Genomic DNA, 20454 nt, shown 5'->3' on the forward strand with positions numbered 1-20454 from the left:
TGCCTAAGTTTTACAGTTTTTGAAAAACAGATCTTCTCATGGGGGAGGGTTTGAAACATTTTAATCATTTTGCAACATTTCCTGGAACTATGTGTATGTGGTTTTCTTTTTTTCTTCAGAAATCAGAAAATCACTGAATACAATTGAAACCAATGGTCACTGTTCAGAACCAACAAGTACATTTTTTACTCACTGTGTGCTGGGTAGTTCCACATGTGTTTCTCTTTCTCTTGTGATAAATGTGGGATATTATTTTTACTACATTTTACAAATGAGGAAGGAGGTACAAGGAAGTGAAGTGATTTGCCTAAGCTTACACATCCACGGTAAGTATATTTGTATACTAAGTTTGGAGCTGTGACAGACAATTTCTAAGTGCCCTTTTTGCCAAGTTTCTCTTTAATACTTGAATTCAAACGCTGCTAGAAGGGAGTGGTGGGCTCCATGGTGCAATCCTCAGGACCAACCCTCACCCTTCCCAGGGAGCCACAGAAGAAACAGGGTGGGGTCCTTCCTTGGGTTACCACAAAGAAGAGGGGGCATCATTAAGAGAGTGATACTACATCCTGTCGTGCAGGCATACTTCCCTCAGGTAGCTCCTTAGAAAGAGTTGTCTGCAAAGGTAGCACCTCTCTCTTTAGGCTCACTACAGATCTAGGCGATCTACAGGATACCTCTTCTCAGTCCTGAAACTTCAGAATTTTGAATGAAGTGCACCTTGGTTTCAGTCTATTCCCTACACAAGTAGCAGTCAACTCTAGAAACCATCACTATTCTCTTCCTCCATGCTTGATCCAAAATTTGTCTTTCCTCAGCTCAGATACCAGGAAAACAACAAACAAATAAAATCCATAGCAGGAGCAGTTATTAGGGCATGCTGGGCTATTGGGAAGGGGGCTGAGAGGGCATTCCTGTGTCTCTCTGAGATATGAGATTCCATCTAATACTCATAGGCCAGTGGCTTTCAAACTTGATTGGGTATAAAAATACCCAGGGAGGTTTGTTTAACTTGCAGACGCCTCCTTCCCACCCATGTCTGCTCACGGTGTCTGACTCAGGAAGTCTACGGTGTACTCCTGGAAAGTGTATTTGAAACAAGTATTGCAATACTTTGAAAAATTCTTCCCAGTTTCATGTCTAAGTCCTGGAGAAAGGGGACATGCAAATAGAAAAAGAAAAAGTAGTTTCTAAAGAAAGTCTCTGTAAGAATTAGGCAATGGCTCAATGTAATCTATGCTACATCATGGCAGGAAGGTGTGGCGTATGGGGAAAGGACATGTGCCTACTTCAGCAGGGCAGCTGCAGGACACAGTGGGGCTTGTCCAGGGCAAACCCACCACTGTCAATGGGAAGCAATAGCAAATCCAAGAATCTGCTTTGGTAGCAACAATAGTTATGGCAAGGGTTTTCAGGAGCCTCACTGGAGGTGAAGGAGAATGATGATCCATGTGTGGTGCTAAGAACTTGCTTGCCCTAGACTTAATGTAGCCATGGAGTTCCCTAGAAGGATTGCATGGAGGATCTGAAAAGAGAGGGGCTTGAAGATTTCCAGCAAGGATTACCAAGCTTGCTCTAATGTTGGGAAATGCTGAACTGAAATCTCTTGATGAAGACACACTCTATACAATTTTCATAGTGAGTACTGATTGTAGATGGAGTCCTATGCTTGGTATTGCCCCTTAATAGTCTGATATTTCTCCCCTACTGCCACCCCTCACTTTTCCCAGCTCTCAATATCCCCATATTCTCCAGCTACCACTCAACTCATCTTACTCTGCAATGTTACTTCAGCTTCAAGGGCCACCACTCACTCTGCGTATTAGCAGACTGCATTCTTAGAAGTAGTACCAAGTATGTCCAGAAATGCCCCAAGGCAAATTCTGATGCAATCAAGATGGAAAATAATAATATATCCGTAATGGCAATGTCACCTCTATCTTGAAGGATTGTTAGGAAGATCCAAAATGACTGAGATCCACAAAACCAAATCTTTGTAGTGCTGTAATTGTCAGAAATGATTGGAGCAAAGCTTCAACTTCTACTTCCGCTGGCTAGGTGCATAAATCCAAGAATACTTTTCTGCAAAGGGGGACCCCATAACAACACATTCTGCCCTCCCCACTCCTTGACCACCACAGAAACATTGTGGGTACCAGATAGGTTGCCAGGCATAGACTCGTGCGGCCATAAGCATCCTGCATGTTAATATTGGCACCCATCTTCAACAGCAGCTTCACTGTGTCCACTTGACGTCCAGAAACTGCATGCATCAAGGGTGTACATCCTGGAATGAGATATTTCATCAGCTTTTAATATTTGATTTGTGAAATTTATGGGCAAACTTTATTTACCTGTTCACTTATTATGTTCTTTATAGATAAATGAGCTGTCCTCAACACAAACCCAGCTGTTGAGCTACACGGGACTCGGGAGAAATGAAAATCATTGTTGCTACATTTATAAAAACTATGTATTTTTTTCTGGCTCTATTAAATCTTCCATAATTTTGCAGTAATCGGTTGATTAAAACATTTTGTACCAATGATTTAAAAAATTCCTCTTTACTACCTTGAGAATTAGCACAATTTGGGACATAACAGGCAGTTTTATCCTGGCTTGGCCTGAACAATGTAGAATCTGAAAGTATCTAGAAAGCAACTCCAGCCAGGCAGACAGGTCCAACAGACTTTTATTAGAGGTGGTGGATGGTAAAGGGCAGTGATGGCAGTCTAGCTTTGGCTTGTACACATTATTGAGAAAAGGGTCTACCTTTGTTGAAATACTTCTGTTTTGGTTATTAATATAGGCCAAAGCATTTGGTTCCTCATGTGTTTTCTTTATGAATAAAAACGGAGCTGAAATTACACATTCTGATTAACTCGTAGGCCTGCCTGATGAGACAGAATCCAGGGGCTTCCCACTCTTTCAGATGAAGAAACCAAATCTCATACACAGTCCCTTGCTAAGCTGAGACTTGTTTACGTGTCTTATCATTGGTGGTTCCACCTTCTTCCAGTGAACTGCAAGCTAGGACCCTAGGAGATCCCTGAAAATGGACAAATGGCAGGACTGCTGTTTTCCCCGAAAGACTAATCCAGTTTATCTGCAAATCGCCCCCTTCTAATGCTCTTTGAGTAAAAGCAGCAGTGAAACTTTTGTCTTAAAAAGTTGTGACAGTTCCTTCTTTATTTCTTCCTCTCCTTTTTCCCCCTTTCCTCCCTCTCTCCCACCCTCCCTCCTTCTCTCTCTCTCTCTCTCTTTTTTTTTTTTTTTTTTTTTTGCCAGTGTTGAATTGCTCTAGCACCATTTGTTGAAGAGGCTTTCTTCCACTCTGAATTACATCTGCACTGTTGTCAGTAATCAGTTGAGTATATTTGTATGAGTTTATTTCTGATTTTTTCTTCTTTTCCATTAATCTATGTGTGTATCCCTCAGCCATTACCACATAGTCTTGATTCCTTAGCTATATAATAAGTCTTGAAATTTGGCAGACTGATTTCTCCTGCTTTATTCCTTTTTTAAAAAAAAAATTTTTTTATTTTAATTCCAGCTAGTTAAGATACAGTGTGATATTAGACGCAGGTGTATAGTATAGTGATTCAACACTTCACTTGGTGCCCATCACAATCAGTGCATCCTTAATCATCATCACCTTTTTAACCCATCCCCCCACCCAGCTCTCCTCTGGTAACCATCAGTGTATTCTCTGTATTTAAGAGTCTGTTTCTTGATTTGTCTCTCTTTTCCCCCCCTTTGCTCATTTCTTTTGTTTCTTAAATTCCACATATGAGTGAAATCATATGGTATTAGTCTTTCTCTAACTGACTTATTTCACTTAGCATTATATTCTCTAGCTCTGTCCATATTGTTGCAAATGGCAAGATTTCATTCTTTTTTACAGCTGAATAATATTCATATATATACATATTATATATATAGAGATGAATGGGTAGAGAAGATGTGATATATATATATATATATATATACATACATAGTATTAGGCTGAGTGAAGTAAGTCAATTGGAGAAGGACAATCATCATATGGTTTCACTCATACGGGGAATATAAGAAATAGTGAAAGGGATTATAAGGGAAAGGAGAGAAAATGAGTGGGAAAAATTAGAGAGGGTGGCAAAACATGAGAGATTCCTAACTCTGGGAAATGAACAAAGGGTAGTGGAAGGGGAGGCGGGTAGGGGGATGGGGTAACTGGGTGATGGGCACTGAAGAGGGCACTTGATGGGATGAGCACTGGGTGTTATATGTTGGCAAATCAAAATTCAATAATAAAAAAATATATATATACACATATATATGTGTATACACACACACACACACACACACACACACACCACATCTTCTCTATCCATTCATCTATTGATGGAAACTTGGGCTGCTTCCATATCTTGGCTACTGTAATAATGTTGCTATAAACATAGGGGCATGTATTCCTTTGAATTAGTGTTTTTGCATTTTTGCAGATCATAGGGTAGTTCTAATTTTAACTTTTTTGAGGGACAAATGAACCGAAAAAGGCCTAGAATGAACCAACCTCCATACTTTGCTTCATAGTGGCTGCATCACTTTGCATTTCTACCAACAGTACATGAGAGTCCTTTTTCTCCACATCCTCACCAATATCTGTTGTATCTTCTGTTGTTGATTTTAGCCATTCTGAAAGGTGTGAGGTGATATTGCATTGTAGTTTTGGTTTGTATTTCCCTGATGATAAGCGAAGATGAACAGCTTTTCATCTGTCAGTTGGCCATGTCTAAGTCTTCTTTGGAGAAATGTCTGTTCATGTCTTCTTCTCGTTTTTAAATTGGATTATTTCTTTTTTAGGTGCTGAGTTTTATAAGTTCTTTATATATTTTGTATACTAACCCTTTATCAGATATGTCATTTGCAAACATCTTTCCCATTCATAGGCTTCCTTTCAGTTTTGTTGATTCACTGTGCAAAAGTTTTTATTTTGATATGGTCCTAATAGTTTATTTTTGCTTTTGTTTCCCTTGTCAAAGGAGACCTACCTAGGAAAAAGTTGCTACAGCCAATGTCAAAAAGGTTATTGCCTATCTTCAACAATTTACATTTTGGTTTTTAATCCATTTTGAATATATTTTTGTGTATGGTATAAGAAAGTGATCCAGCTTCTTTCTTTTGCGTGTTACTATCTAGTGTTTCCAACACCATTTGGTTTTTTATTTTTAAAAGAATTTATTTATTTATTCATGAGAGACACACAGAGAGAGGCAGAAACATAGGAAGAGAGAGGAGAAGCAGGCTCCATGCAGGAAACCTGATGTGGGACTCTATCCCGGGACTCCGGGATCATGCCCTGAGCCAAAGGCAGACGCTCAACTGCTGAGCCATCCAGGCGTTCCTCCAATACCATTTGTTGAAGAGACTATCCCATTCCCATTGGATATTCTTTCCTGCTTTGTCAAAGATTAACTGACCACATAGTTGTGGGTCCATTTCTGGATTTTCTATTCTGTTCTGTTGAGATATATATCTATTTTTGTGCCAGTACCAGACTATTTTGATGACTATAGCTTTGTAATATAACTTGAAGTCAAGAATTATGATGCCTCCAGCTTTGTTTTTTCGTTTTCCAGATTGCTTTGGCTATTCAGGGTCTTTTGTGGTTCCATATAAATTTTAGAATTATTTGTTCTAGTTCTGTGAAAAATGCTGTTGCTATTTTGATAAGGATTGCATTAAATGTGTAGACTGTATTGGGTAGTGTGAACATTTAAACAATATTTTTTCTTCCCATCCATGAGCATGGAATGGCTTTCCATTTCTATGTGTCATCTTCAATTTCCTTCATCAGTGTTTAACGGTTTTCAGACCACAGGTCTTTTACTTCTTTGGTTAGGTTTATTCCTAGGTATCTCACTGTTTTTGGTACAATTGTAAATGGGACTGCTACCTTAATTTCTCTTTCTGGGTATTTCATTATTGGTGTAGAGAAATGCACCAGATTTCTGTCCATTGATTTTGTACTCTGCAACTTTACTGAATTCATGTAACAGTTTTGACAGTTTTTTTGGTGGAGTCTTTGGTAGAGCTTTCTATATATACTATGATGTCATCTGCAAATAGGGAACATTTTTACTTCTTCCTTACTGATTTGGATAACCTACATTCCTTTTTCTCATATGATTGCTGTAGTTGAGACTTTTAGTACTGTGTGCAAGAGAAGTGGTGAGAATGGACATACTTGTCTTATTTCTGACCTTAGAGGAAAAACTCAGCTTTTCCCCATTGAAGATGATGTTTAGGATTTCCCATAGATGGCCTTTATTATGTTGAGGTATGTTCCCTCTAAACCTACTTTTTTGAGGATTTTTATCATGAATGGTACTTTGTCAAATGCTTTTTCTGCATCTAATGAAATGATCATATGGTTCTTATACTTTCTCTTATTGACGTGATGTATCACATTGATTGATTTGTGAATATTGAACCACCCTTGCAACCCAGGAATAAATCCACTTAATTGTGGATGATTTTTTAAAATATTGTTGAATTTGGTTTACTAGTATTTTTTTTTTTAAGATTTTACTTATCCATGAGAGACACAGAGAGAGAGGCAGAGACACAGGCAGAGGGAGGAACAGGGTCCCCACAGGGAGCCCATCTGGGACTCAATCCCAGGACTCCAGGATCAAGCACTGAGCTGAAGGCAGAAACACTCAACCACTGAGCTACCCAGGTACCCTTGGTTTACTAGTATTTTATTGAGGATTTTTGCATCTATGTTTATCAGGGATTTTGGCCTGTAGTTCTCTTTTTTAGTGGTGTCTTTATCAGGTTTTGGTATCAGGATAACGCTGGCTTCATAGAATGAATTTGGAAGTTTTCCTTCCTTTTCTAGTTTTTGGAATAGTTTGAGGAGAATAGGTATTTTTTTATTTTATTTTGTTATAAATTTATTTTTTATTGGTGTTCAATTTGCCAACATATAGAATAATATCCAGTGTTCATCTCATCACGTGCCCCCCTAAGTGCCCGTCACCCAGTCACCCCCACCCCTCGCCCACCTCCCCTTCCACCACCCCTAGTTTGTTTCCTAGAGTTAGGAGTCTCTCATGTTCTGTCTCCCTTTCTGATATTTCCCACTCATTTTTAGGAGAATAGGTATTAACTCTTTTTTAAATGTTTGGTAGAATTCACTTGTGAAGCCATCTGGTCCTGGATTTTTGTTTCTTGGGAATTTTTTGAATACTGATTCAATTTCTTTTCTGGTTTATTGGTCTGTTCAAATTTTCTATTTCTTCTTGTTTCAGTTTTTGTAGTTTATATGTTTCTAGGAATCTATCCACTTCTTCCAAGTTGTCCAATTTGTTGACATATAGTTTTTCATAATATTCTTTTATAATTGTTTGTATTTCTGCGGTGTTGGCTGTTATTTCTCCTCTCTCATTTGTGATTTTATTTATTTGAGTCCTTTTTCTTTTTTTCTTGATAAGTCTGGCTAGAGGTTTATCAATTTTATTGATTTTTTCCCCCAAAGAACCAGCTCCTAGTTTCATTGATCTATTCTGTTAGTTTTTTTTTTTTTTAGTTTCTATATCATTTATTTTTGCTCTAATATTTATTATTTCCTTCTTTCTGCTGACTTTAGGTTTTGTTTTTTGTTCTTTTTCTAGCTCCTTCAGGCGTAAGGTTAGGTTGTTTATTTGAGATTTTTCTTGCTTCTTGAGGTAGGCCTACATTGCTCTAAGCTTCCCTCTTTGAGCCACTTTTGTTGCATCACAAAAGTTTCGGCCCATTGTGTTTTCATTTTTATTTGTTTCCATGTCCTTTTTAATTTTTCACTTATTTCCTGGTTGGCACATTTATTGTTTAATACTGTGTTACTTAACTTCCAATTATTTGTGGTCTTTCCAGATGTCTTCTTCTAGTTTCATGGCATTGTGGTCAGAAAAGATGCATAGTACAGAGAATGTTCCATGTGCACTTGAAGAAGAATGGGTATTCTGCTGTTTTAGGATGGAATGTTCTAAATATATCTGTTAAATCCTTCTGGTCCAGTATGTCATTCAAAGCCATTGTTGATTTTCTGTTTAAATAATCTAATCACTGATGTAAGTGGGGTGTTAAAGTTCCTTCCTATTATTATATTATTGATCATTTCCTTTCAGTTTGTTATTAATAGGTGCTTCTATGGTGGGTGCATAAATATTTATAATTGTTGAATCTTCTTGCTGGACTGTCCCCTTTATTATTATATAGTTTCCTTCTTTGTTGTTAACAGTCTTTGTTTCAAAGTCTCATTTGTCTGATATATATATATATATATAGCTATTTTGGCCTTTTTTGAAAAAGATTTTATTTATCTGAGAGAAAGGGAGAGCAAAGAAGGAGAGTGAGAGGGAGAAGCAGACTGCCTACTGAGCAGAGTCTGATGCAGGGCTCTATCCCAGGACCCTGAGATCATGACCTGAGCCAAAGGCAGATGCTTAACCAACTGAGGTACCCAGATGCTCCTCTGGCTTTCTTTTGATGTCAGTTTGCATGATAGATGTTTCTCCATCCCCTCACTTTCAAACTTCAGATTTCTTTAGGTATGAAATGAGTCTCTCAGAGGAAGCATATAGATGGGTCTTATTTTTTTTAAAAGATTTATTTATTTATTTATTTATTTATTTATTTATTTATTTGTGTGAGAGAGAGAGAGAGAGAGAGAGAGAGAGAGGCAGAGACACAGGAGGAGGGAGAAACAGGCTCCATGCCGGGAGCCTAACACGGGACTCGATCCTGGGACTCCAGGATCACACCCTGGGCCGAAGGCAGGTGCCAAACCACTGAGCCACCCAGGGATCCCCGGGTCTTATTTTTTTATCCATTCTGTCACCTTATGCCTTTTGATTGGAGTGTTTAGTCCATTTACATTCAAAGTTATTATTGATAGATATGCATTTATTGCCATTTCATTACTTGTTTTGTGGTTGTTTCTGAAGATTTTCTCTGATCCTTTCTTGTCTTTCATGTTTTGCTGATTTTCTTTATACTATATTTGGATTTCTTTCTCTTTATTCTTTGCATGTTTATTAGTGGTTTTTGACATATGGTTTGACATCTAGGTTTGTATATAACCTCTTCTGCATATAGCAGTATATATTAAGTTGATGGTCATTTCAGTTTGAACCTATTCCTTTCTCTTCTTCTCCCCACATTTTATTATGTTTTACATCTTTTTTTATGAGTTTGTTGACTGATTTTTTTAATAGAAATATTCATTTTTACTGCTTTTGTGTTTCCTGTCATTATAGTGTCACTTTTGGTCTCTCCTTTTCATACAGAGTCCCCTTTAATATTTCTTTTTTTCCCCTTTAATATTTCTTACAGGGGAAAAATCTTTATCTCTCCTTCTATTCTGAATGATAACTTTGCTGGATAGAGCATTCTTGGCTGCAGCTTTTTCGCATTCAATACTGAATATATCATGCCACTCCCTTCTGGAAGTTGCTGTTGAAAAATTTCCTGATAGCCTTATAGGCTTTCACTTGTAAGTTACTGGCTTCTTTTGTCTTACTGCTTTTAAGATTTTTTCTTTATCACTATATCTTGCAAGTTTATTTACAATATGTTTAGGTGTGGGTCTGCTTTTCTTGATTTTGATGGGAGTTCTCTATCTGTCCTGGATCTGGATATCTGTTCCTCAGAGAAGTTTTCAGCTATTATTTCTTCAAATAAAATTTCTGCCCCCTTTTCTCTCTCTTCTTCTGGGACTCCTGTAGTACAAATGTTACTTATGTTTAATGGAGTCACTGAGTTCCTATGCCTATTTATGTTTTGTTCAATTCTTTTTTCTCTCTTTTGTTCAGCTTGATTACTTTTAATTACTGTCTTCTAGGTCACTAATTACTTCCTCTGTTTTTTCCATTCTGCTATTCATTCCATTAAGAGCATTTTTCATTTCATTTAGTGAGTCCTTTATATCTGTGATTTATTCCTTATCTTTGTATTAAGGGTCTCACTCATGTCTTACACTCTTTTCTCAAGTTCAGTGAGTCTCCTTATGATCATTGCTTTAAACTATCAGGCATGTTACTTAAATTTGTTTCACTTAGATCTCTGGCCATAGCTTTTTCCTATTCTTTCAGTTAGGATAAATTTCTGTCTTTGTTTTGTCTGCCTCTCTGTGTCTGTCTCTCTGTGTTAAGAAAGTCAGCTATGTTTTTTGTTTTTAAAAGTAGTTAACTTTGGGCAGCCCAGGTGGCTCACTGGTTTAGCGCTGCCTTCAGCCCAGGGCCTGATCCTGGAGACCAGGGATCAAATCCCACGTTGGGTTCCCTGCTTCTCCCTCTGCCTGTATCTCTGCCTCTCTCTCTCTCTCTGTGTCTCATGAGTAAATAATAAAATTAAAAAATCTTAAAAAAAAAAAAGAAACTAGTAACTTTATGAAAAGGAGATCCTGGAGTGCCCTGCAGTGTAGTGTCCCCTGTTACCACTATCCTGTGTGTGCTCTTCATACCTTGAGTATTGTGTCTGAGTTAATTTTCCTTTCAGTACCATTGTCTGCAATGACTCTCTGTGGTATTAGTGGGACCCAGGCAGGGTAGCCCTGAGGGGGCATGCCCACTGGGGAACTTGGGAGTGGGGTGACAGTATTAGCAAAATTCGTGTTGGGCCATTAGTCATATCTGGATGTCCTGAAGTGCTGTGGTGGCTGGAAGCTGTGCCCTGGCACCAGGAGGCAAGTGGCTGGCTGGGTGTAGTGCTGTGGCTGGGTGGGGCACAGGGTGGCAGTTGTGTACCTGGCCACTGGGCAGAGCATGTGCACAACTTTAACAAAATTTGCCTTGAGCTCTGGGCCAAGGCTACAAGTGTCTATGTAGCCCCACCTCCCACAGGTGGCTCTGTGTTTATACTGAGGGGCGGGGCGGGGGGGTGGGGAATGGTGCTGCCAGTTTTCTCATTTTCAGAAATCACTATGAACTGATCTTTCACTTGTGCCTGCTGTTATGTAAAGTGCCGTTTTTGTTGTTGTTGTTGTTCCTTCTCCATATAATCTGCTGATTCTTTAAGGGTGGCAACCCAGCTATCACTCACCCTCCTGGCTCACCCAGAGCTGAGTCAGCTGACTTTTAAAGCTTTAGGCTCCAAGACCCACTGGTTTTAAAAACTCGCAGAATCCAGTCCCTCTGGTTTTTAAGGAAAAAATGTTATGGGTATCAGACTTCCATGAGTGGCTCCCCGTGTAAGGGCCTGTTTCTCTGTCCTCTCCATGTGCAGCTCCCTCCCTCCTGCAGGTAGGCTCCATCTGCCTTTCTGACCTTCCTAACCTTTCAGATGCAGTTTCTCTATATTTAGTTGTGGAGTTTGTTATGCCAGCCTTTGGATCACTCTCCAGTTTATTGACTTGGATGTGGATGATATCTAGTTGTAAACATGCGATGCGTGAACTAAGGTTCCTTTACTCTTCCATCTTCCTAAGTTCTCCTTTCCACTTTATTCTTTTTCAAAATTGATTTAACTCTACTAATTCTTTGGCCTTTCTATATACATTTTAGATAATTTTGTGTATATCTACACAAAAATCTTGCTGGGGTTTGATAGAAATTGAATTAAACCTGTATATGAATTTGAAAAGCACTGAATATTTACTACCTTGAGCCTTCTAATCCATGAGCATGATATGTCTCTCCATTTATTTAGATCTCTTTTGATTTCTGTCATCAGCATTTTATAGTTTTTGGTATAAAATCTGGTACATATTTTGTTATATTCACACTTAAGTATTCTTTGGTTGAGCAATTTTAAATGGTATTGTAGTTTTTTTTGTTTTGTTTTGGGGGGGGCAGAGGGAGAGAAAGAGAGAAACTTAAGTAGGCTCCACACTGAGTGTGAACCCAGATGCAGAGCTTGATCCTGTGACCCTAAGATAATGCCCTAAGCTGAAATCAAGAATTGGACGCTTAACCAACTGAGCCACCCAGGCATCCCAAACTGTATTATAGTTTTAATTGTGATATCCATGTATTCACTTCTAGTATACAGGAATATAATTTGTTTTTCTGGATTGATCTTACACACTGTGACCTTGCTGAACTCATTGAGTTGTAGACATTTTTTTGGTAGCTTCTCAGGATTTTCTACGTGGAAAATCAAGCTGTGCAAAAGGGGAAAGTTTTGTTTTTTTCATTTTCAATAGATATGCTTTTTATTTCATTTTCTTGCCTTTTTTTTTGCACTGGCTAGAACTTCCATTATTATGCTGAATATAATTAAGAGTGGACATCTTTGCTTTGTTCCTGATTTTAGAGGCAAAGTATTCAGTCTTTTTTACCACTAAATAAAATGTTAATTCTAGGGGTTTTATCTTCTTTTGTAGATCAAATGGGGGAAGTGCCCCTTTATTCCCATTTTTCTGAGTTTTTGATCATCAATGTGTGTAAAATTTTTTCAAATGCTTTTCTGCATTCATTGATATGATCATATGATTTTTCTTCTTTAGCTAGTTAATATGATGGGTTACATCGATTGATTTTGAAATACCAAATCACACATTCATATAACAAATCCCACTTGGTCATGGTATATAATTCTAGTTCTAAATTACTGACTTAAATTTGCTAACATTTTGCTAAGGTTTTTTATATCTACATTCATGAGGAGTATTGGTCTTTAGGTTCATTTTTTTATATCATCTTTTTATATCACCTGTTTTCAATGTCAGGGTAATAATTAGCTTCATAAATGTAACTGAGAAGAGTTTCCTTCTCATTTTTTCTGGAAGAGGTTATTTAAAATCAATATTAATTATTATTTAAAAGTTTGAAGTTTCCAGAGAAACCATCTAGGCCTAAAACTTTCTTTTTCTGGGAATTTAAAAATTATGAATATACTTTCCTTAATAGTTATAGGGACATTCAAATAGTCTATTTCCTACAGGATGAATTGTGGTTGTTTACCTTTTTTGAGGAATCGAGCCATTCATCTAAATAGTCAAATTTATGTGCGTAGAGATTTTTTTTGTTGTTGTAGTTTCTTTTTATTGGTTAGATGTCCACAGGGTCTATAGTGATATCTTTGGTTTCACTCTTGATAGTGGTAGTTTGTGACTTTTTTCATTTTGCGTCAGTACTGCTAGAATTTTGTCAATTTTATTGATTTTTTTCAAAGAATCAGTTCCTTCATTGATTTTCTTTATTGTTTTCTGTTTTTAATTCCATTGATTTCTATTCTTTCTTTATTCTTTCTTTCTTTGGGTTTATTTTGTTGTTTTTCTAAATTCTTGGGGTAAGAACTTAGATTATTGACTGATACTTTTCCTTTTTTCTAATGAATATATTCAATGCCATACACTGCTTTAGCTGTGCCCCACAAATTTTAAGATTTCATACATTCATTTCTACTCAAGGGCCACAAGCTAGGATTGAACCCAGAGTCTGGATCTTGCATTATCATACAAGTGGTAACATTCATCTCTCCTCATTTTCCATTTCTAGCCCCAAAACATATGTACAAGTAAGTCTGATTTAAAAACAAACAAACAAATAAAACTACTATGGATAATTAGGGGCAACTACTCACTTTATAAAACATTTTATATACATTTATGAAACATTTTGCTGTCATTATAAGGGACTCCCAGCTCTTATTGGTACAAGTACACTGGTTAAAAATCGTTAATGACTTTCCACAAGTACTAGGACAGAAAAAACAATGAGAGAACTTTTGTTACAGTCCCACGGGTTCTTGATATTCTTTTTTTTTTTTTAAAGCCCATTTTCTTTCAATTGTTCATTCAGACTGGCTGATTCCTGTCATTCTATTTTCAAGTTTCTTGATCCTTTCCTCTGCTTCCTCATTCTGCTGCTGAGCTTATCTATTGAATTTTTTTTTAATTTTTATTTATTTATGATAGTCACAGAGAGAGAGAGAGAGGCAGAGACACAGGCAGAGGGAGAAGCAGGCTCCATGCACTGGGAGCCCGACGTGGGATTCGATTCCAGGTCTCCAGAATCGCGCCCTGGGCCAAAGGCAGGCGCCAAACCTCTGCGCCACCCAGGGATCCCATCTATTGAATTTTTAATTATAATTATTGTATTTCTTAGTTTCAAAATACTCCAATTTGTTCTTCTTTATGTCTGTTATTTCTTTGTTGAGGATTCCTTTTTTTTCATTTGGTTCAAGCACATTTGTAATTGCTCGTCGAAGCATTTCTTTTTTCATGGCCTCTTCAAAATCTTTCAGATAATTCTAACATCTGTTATTTCAGTATTGGCAGGTATTGTCTTTTTTCATTCATTCCTGTTTCTTTTTTTTTTAAATAATAAATTTATTTTTTATTGGTGTTCAATTTGCCAACATACAGAATAACACCCAGTGCTCCTTGATATGACAAATGATTTGCTATTGAAACCTGGACATTTGGGGGTATTGTGTGGAGTTGCCTAATCTTACTTAAACCTTCTATTTTATCTGACATTCTCTGACACTGCTCCAAAGGGGAAGTAGGGGTGCATGTGTCACCTTATTATTGCTAGGTGGGATCAGAAGTTCAGGTGCCCTATTTGGCTACCATTGACATCTAAGGGAGAAGACTCTTCATTACTGGGTGGTGGTGAAAATACTAATTTGTAGAAAGGCTTCCTCTGACACCACCCCGACAGGTATGGGGATGGAGGCTCAGTAGTTGGAGTGGAGGTCCAAGATCTCTACTTGGTCTTTGTTGGAATGGTAGGGCTAGGACCATAAGTTTTTATTTGCTTGTTTGTATTTGTGTGATGTTTGGTTGGAGCGGACTCATTATTGTCTAAAAGTTTTCGGTCTTGCTATGTGGTCCCATTCCTGGTTCTTTGGCTAGAGAGCAGGCTTTTGTTGGGGGCTGTGTGTGTGTGTGTGTGTGTGTGTGACTATTGGCCTTTCTGAGCTGTTAGATTCTTCAACTCCAAGTACGAGATATAAGAAGCAATAAAAAAAAAACGAGGAAACTTACCAACATGTCATTCCTTAGGTCCCATGGTCCTAGCCAGTCTGTCATTTTCTTTCCACTTTCCAGTGTGTTCTTATGTTTATATTATATACAACATCCAAGATTTTTAGTTATATTTAGCAGTAGGAACAGTACATCTACTCCACCTTCTGAGAAGCAAATCTTTGCTTTCTGGCTTTAATAGTAACACTTTCCCAACATCCAATGCTACCAAAAATAGCCCTCTTTCCATACTTCTTTTTTTAACTACTTGGCCTATCTACTTTAGTCATTCATACAAAGAAGTTGAAAGAAAACCAAACCAACTGGCTTCATTATACAGGTGATATAGAAGAATTAGAAGATTTATGTCCAAGACCATGGTTTAAAAAACTACTAAGAGGGGATCCCTGGGTGGCTCAGTGGTTTAGCGCCTGCCTTTGGCCCAGGGTGTGATCCTGGAGTCCTGGGATCGAGTCCTGCATCGGGCTTCCTGCACGGAGCCTGCTTCTCCCTCTGCCTGTGTCTCTGCTCCCCTCTCTCTCTCTCTGTCTCTCATGAATAAATAAATCTTAAAAAAAAAAAAACTACTAAGGGACCTTCAGCCTCAGGCAGGATACTCCTTGGCCCTCTAGTATCAAAATGATTTGTCATATGCAATTTTATAAACATTGCTCACCTCTGAAGGCCATCTCTAAAAGAATAGAGCAGAACCTTCAGGAACCTGCAGGATTCAAAATGCATAAATAGCTCACCTTCACTGTCACAGCATTCCAGGATGGAAGGGTCTTCCCGAATTACTGAAGTCAGAGCATTGACATCTCCATTAGAAGCTGCTTGATAAACCATAGTCAGGTCAACTTCCTCAGATGAGTCACCTTCATGAATCAAACAGAGATACTCTTAGTGTGTGTACCAAATTCGCTGAAAGAATAACACCCATAACATCACCCATACAAGTGACTCATGACTTCTCTGATGAATCTGGGCAGGAGGCTGAGTCATCCTCCTCACAAGCACCCTAAATGCTTCTTAAGAAAGGTGGACCCCTGTGGGCCATGTTGTAACATCACCATTTATTACGAAGAAATTGGAAGGACTAGATGTCCTCTGAGATTTTATGAATCTGTGTAGGCTTTCAGGCTACTCAAAATTGGTGAGACCAGAGTGGAAAATGGGACCCTTATGTTGGTTTTAGGTTTCCCTCTTTGGTCTGAAATATATTAAACTTTTCCTCCCAGTGACTCAGTTTACTTAACTCTGATAGAGATATTGTGTTATTTTCTGTTCTCCTGATGTATTCTCCACCCTATTCCCTCCTGCTGTGTACTAGTAGGAACTTTGGCTGCATTATTTGTTTAGTAAACAGACTGAAAGAGGTGATAGGCCTTTTCTGTTCTTAACTGGTCAGTGTCATGTTGAGGTCTATGGCCTGCAGATTTAATGGGCTCTCAGTGGCTGGAGAACACTCAGAGAGACCAGGATAGATCCCATTTGTGTCACCTGAGGAACAACTGAAGAAATAGATGTGTTAACTCCAGAGATTATTCTATGGGACCATGATAGCAGCAGCCTTCAGATATTTGAAGACCCCCTTTTTTTTTTAATTAAAAACTTGTAATGAAATGTATACAACATAAACTTTACCATTTCAACCCTTTTTAAGTATATAGTTCAGGGGCATTTTATACAATCACCTTGTTGTGCAATCATCACCATCAATCATTTCCAGAACTCTTTATCTTCCAGAGCTCAAACTCTGTACCTACTAGATAGTAACTGTCCATTATTCCCTCCTACAGTCCCTAGAAATCACTATACCACTTTCAGCCTCTATGAATTTGACTACTCTAAGGAATGTTATGTAAGTGGAATTAACAGTGTGCTTTGGTCTTATTTTACTTAGCATAATGTCCTAAGGTTCATTCATGTTGTGGCATTTGTCACAATTTCATTCCTTTTTAAGGTTGAATAATATCCTATTGTATGTTTATACCACATGTGGTTTATCTATTCATCCAGTGATAGATACTTGGGCTGTTTCTACCTTTTGTCAATTTTGAATAATGTTATCATGAACATGGTACTCAAAAACTGCTTTGAGCTTGGAGGAATGCCTCGATGGCTCAGTGATTGAGCATCTGCCTTTGGCCCAGGGTGTGATCCCGGGATCCTGGATTGAGTCCCACATCAGCCTCCTTGTAGGGAGCCTGCTTCTCCCTCAGCCTGTGTCTCTGTCTCTCTCTCTCTTTCTGTCTCTCATGAATAAATAAATTAAAAAAAAAACTGCTTTGATACCCTGCTTTTAATTCTTTTTGCTATAAACTTAAAAGTGGAATTCCTGGATCATACAATAATAATAAATAATTCTATTTTTAATTGTTTAAGAGCCACCAAAATGTTTCCCATAGCAGTTGCACCATTTTATATTCCTGCCAACAGCACATGAGGGTTCTAATATTTCCATGTCCTTACAGATACTTGTTATTTCCTGTTATTGTTTCATGTGTTTGTTCTAATAATAGGTAGTTTAATAGATGTGAAGTGGTATCTCATGGTTTTGATTCCCATGGCTCAATGATTAGGCATGTTGAGTATCTTTTCATGTACTTACTGGCTAGTTATATATCATCTTAAGAGAAATATCTCCTTAAGTCCTTTAACCATTTTTAAACAGGTGGTTTGATTTTTGGTGTTAAGTTATAGAAATTCTTTATATACTCTGGATATTAGCCCTCTATTAGATAGACATATGATTTACCTATATTTTCTCCCATTCTGTGGGCTGCCTTTTCATTCTGCTGATACACAAAAGATTTTAACTCTGATGTAGCTCAATTTGCCAATTTTTCCTTTTGTTGTCTGTCCTTTTGTCATCAAGTCCAAGAAATCATTGTCAAATTTAATGTCACAAAGCTTCTCTCCTAGGTTTCTTCTAGGAGTTTTATAGTTTTAGGTCTTTGGCTTAGATCTTTGATCCATCTTGAGTTAATTTTTATATATGGTGTTAAGGTAAGGGTCTGATTTTTATTCTTTTGCACATGGCTATCTAATTGTTCCATCAGTATTCTTCCCCGTTGAATGGTCATAGCACTCTTGTTGAAAATCAGTTGATTTACATTTATGGAATGTAATGTATTATAGAAGGAATTCACACAGCACAGGGCAGAGCATAGCGGGACCAGAAGATGAGTGAGGCAGAACAAAATCTACTTCAGAGTTCCTACTAGTCCTTAGCTATTATACTAAACAATGGGGCCATTAAGATATAAGAAACAGAGGACTTTGTGGATCTTTCTTAGACTGTTTCTTGCAGTGGAACCGATTGCCTGTGAAGAGCTGAAGTTTAACGATTCATCCATTTACTCAACATCTACTGTATGCTAGTGAAATTGTGAGGGCAAAAGTTGCAGAGTCTCTGTCTTTAAGAAAGACTTACCCTAGTGGGAAGACAAAATGTGTATTGACAATTGAAATATACCAGGGAGGGGTCCTTGGGTGGCGCAGCGGTTTGGCGCCTGCCTTTGGCCCAAGGCGCGATCCTGGCGACCCGGGATCGAATCCCACATCGGGCTCCCGGTGCATGGAGCCTGCTTCTCCCTCTGCCTATGTCTCTGCCTCTCTCTCTCTCTCTGTGACTATCATAAATAAATAAAAAAATTAAAAAAAAAAAAAAAGAAATATACCAGGGATATGGCAGGGCAGAGGAAGAATCACTTAAATGAATAGTTCCCTGGGTATTCTCTTAATTCTGATCTCTCTGTCCTCCCCCAGGATTATCCTAGGTGTCTCAGAGACAGTAGAGAAATTCCATTTCAGGGGTTGCTTGGAATGACCTCTCCATAAGGTAGCGAGGCCTTCTACTTTTAGGGAGGATACCAAGCCTACACTGTACCTTGATGGCACCATGTGACAATATTGCCACCCGCTGGTGATGAAGAGTCCCTGTGGGCCTTGACTTGGTCCCCAGACCAGGATGGTACCAGTTCTGCTGGTTAGGATTAAAAGCCAGTCTGGAAGTCTCTGGCAGTGCAGAAACAAGTTTAAGGTCATTGATACAGTTGGCTGGCATTGAAACAAAAGTCGTTTCATATGATCCATCATGTGACACATTGCATACATACTTGGAGGCAATGTAGAAAAATGCTAAGAGCATAGACACAACATCCAGCGTTTGAATCCTGGCACTGCCACTTACCTGGTAGCTGTGTGATCCTGGGTGAGTTATTTAACTTCTCTATTCCTTTTCATCACTTGTCAAATAGGATAAGAACAGTAACTACCTAGGGCTGTTTTGAGAGCTAAATGAGTTAATCCATGAAAAGTGCTTAGAGTAATGCCTGTACAGAGTAAGTATTCAAACCAAGCCAATTATTATGAATATTACTTCTTTGACATAGATAGGGCTCTCTGTCTTTGTCCTTAATGAGACCCCCTTTGCATTGCTGAGCAGGCTACGGAGATCTTGTGAGCTGAAACATTTTGCTATTTCTCCTGTTTTCTCCTCCAGTCCCTCAGGGTATATTGGCTGAGGCTTTAAGAGTATTTTATAAAGTGCTAGTCATATGTGAGGAGGAAAAAGAGTTTCTTTCTAACATTTTAAAGAGAAAAATAGCTCCAAGCTTTCTGCATATACCAGCTGAGAGAACAAGTACTCAAAGGAACTTTCATGCCCTGGGAGTGGAAAAGGGGATTTCATTCTCTGGGGAAGAAGTCTTGCAACAATATTATCTCTGGGTAAATATCTGGCCACAATCAGACCTTTCTTAATAACTGGATTTGTGATGTAGCACATGTTGTATTTCTTTGAATCTCAGCATCACTGTGTTCCTCAGGGGGCTTCTTCTGATTTGTGAATGCCATTCCACAGTTGGCATCTCTACTGGACATCAGGTGGTAGTGGGGTGGGGGGTGAGGGTGCTGGGAAATGGAATTTGCCATTTTAAGAAGCATGTCTATGTTGAACTTCAGTAATGATGCCACTCTAGAATGTATTTTCATAAAATGAACTTCATTTTAATAATACTAATTCTTTTTTTTAGATTTTATTTATTTCTTCATGTGAGACACAGAGAGAGAGAGAGGCAGAGGCACAGGCAGAGGGAGAAGCAGGCTCCATGTAGGGAGCCTGATGTAGGACTCGATCCTGGGACCAGGATCACACCCTGGGCTGAAGGCAGGTGCTAAACCACTGAGCCACCCAGGGATCCCCGAGATCTCAATATTTAATGCATAGGGCTTTGAGTACAATGAATGGATTGATTGATTTAGCATGCATGTTCAATGGGCTTTCTCATCCACTGGAATCTTGTGGAAATCTCTTGATGTTAAAATACTGTGTCAATAAGTTCTTTGGCAATTAGGCAGGTATAAATTTTAAATGAATTTTATGAAGGGCTGTACTAGCCTAGTTGGTCTTTGGAAATTGCAAAGGAAGCCAAGTGTTGTTATTTCAACCACACTTCTTCCAATCTTCCTAACTTTCTTCTGGATCAAATATATCACTCCACCTTCATCTT

General features: G+C 38.3%; 1 protein-coding gene across 5 annotated transcripts in view; it reads right to left on the reverse strand.

The window, feature by feature from the left end:
* Positions 1-20454, reverse strand: part of ANKRD55 (ankyrin repeat domain 55) — a 113784-nt gene that overhangs the window by 46307 nt on the left and 47023 nt on the right. For all 5 annotated transcript variants that reach the window (XR_012031205.1, XM_072826487.1, XM_072826488.1 and 2 more), the window contains exons 3-4: positions 15691-15813; positions 2154-2284 (exon numbers count right to left, since the gene is read on the reverse strand). Coding sequence is in view for 4 of the 5 variants with exons in the window: in XM_072826487.1 (XP_072682588.1) it covers positions 2154-2284; positions 15691-15813 (254 nt within the window). In the remaining variant the exon portion in view is untranslated. The remainder of the gene's footprint in view (positions 1-2153; positions 2285-15690; positions 15814-20454) is intronic.

This window comes from Canis lupus, chromosome 5, assembly GCF_048164855.1.
Source record: "Canis lupus baileyi chromosome 5, mCanLup2.hap1, whole genome shotgun sequence".
In the NCBI taxonomy this organism is placed as follows: Eukaryota; Metazoa; Chordata; class Mammalia; order Carnivora; family Canidae; genus Canis; species Canis lupus.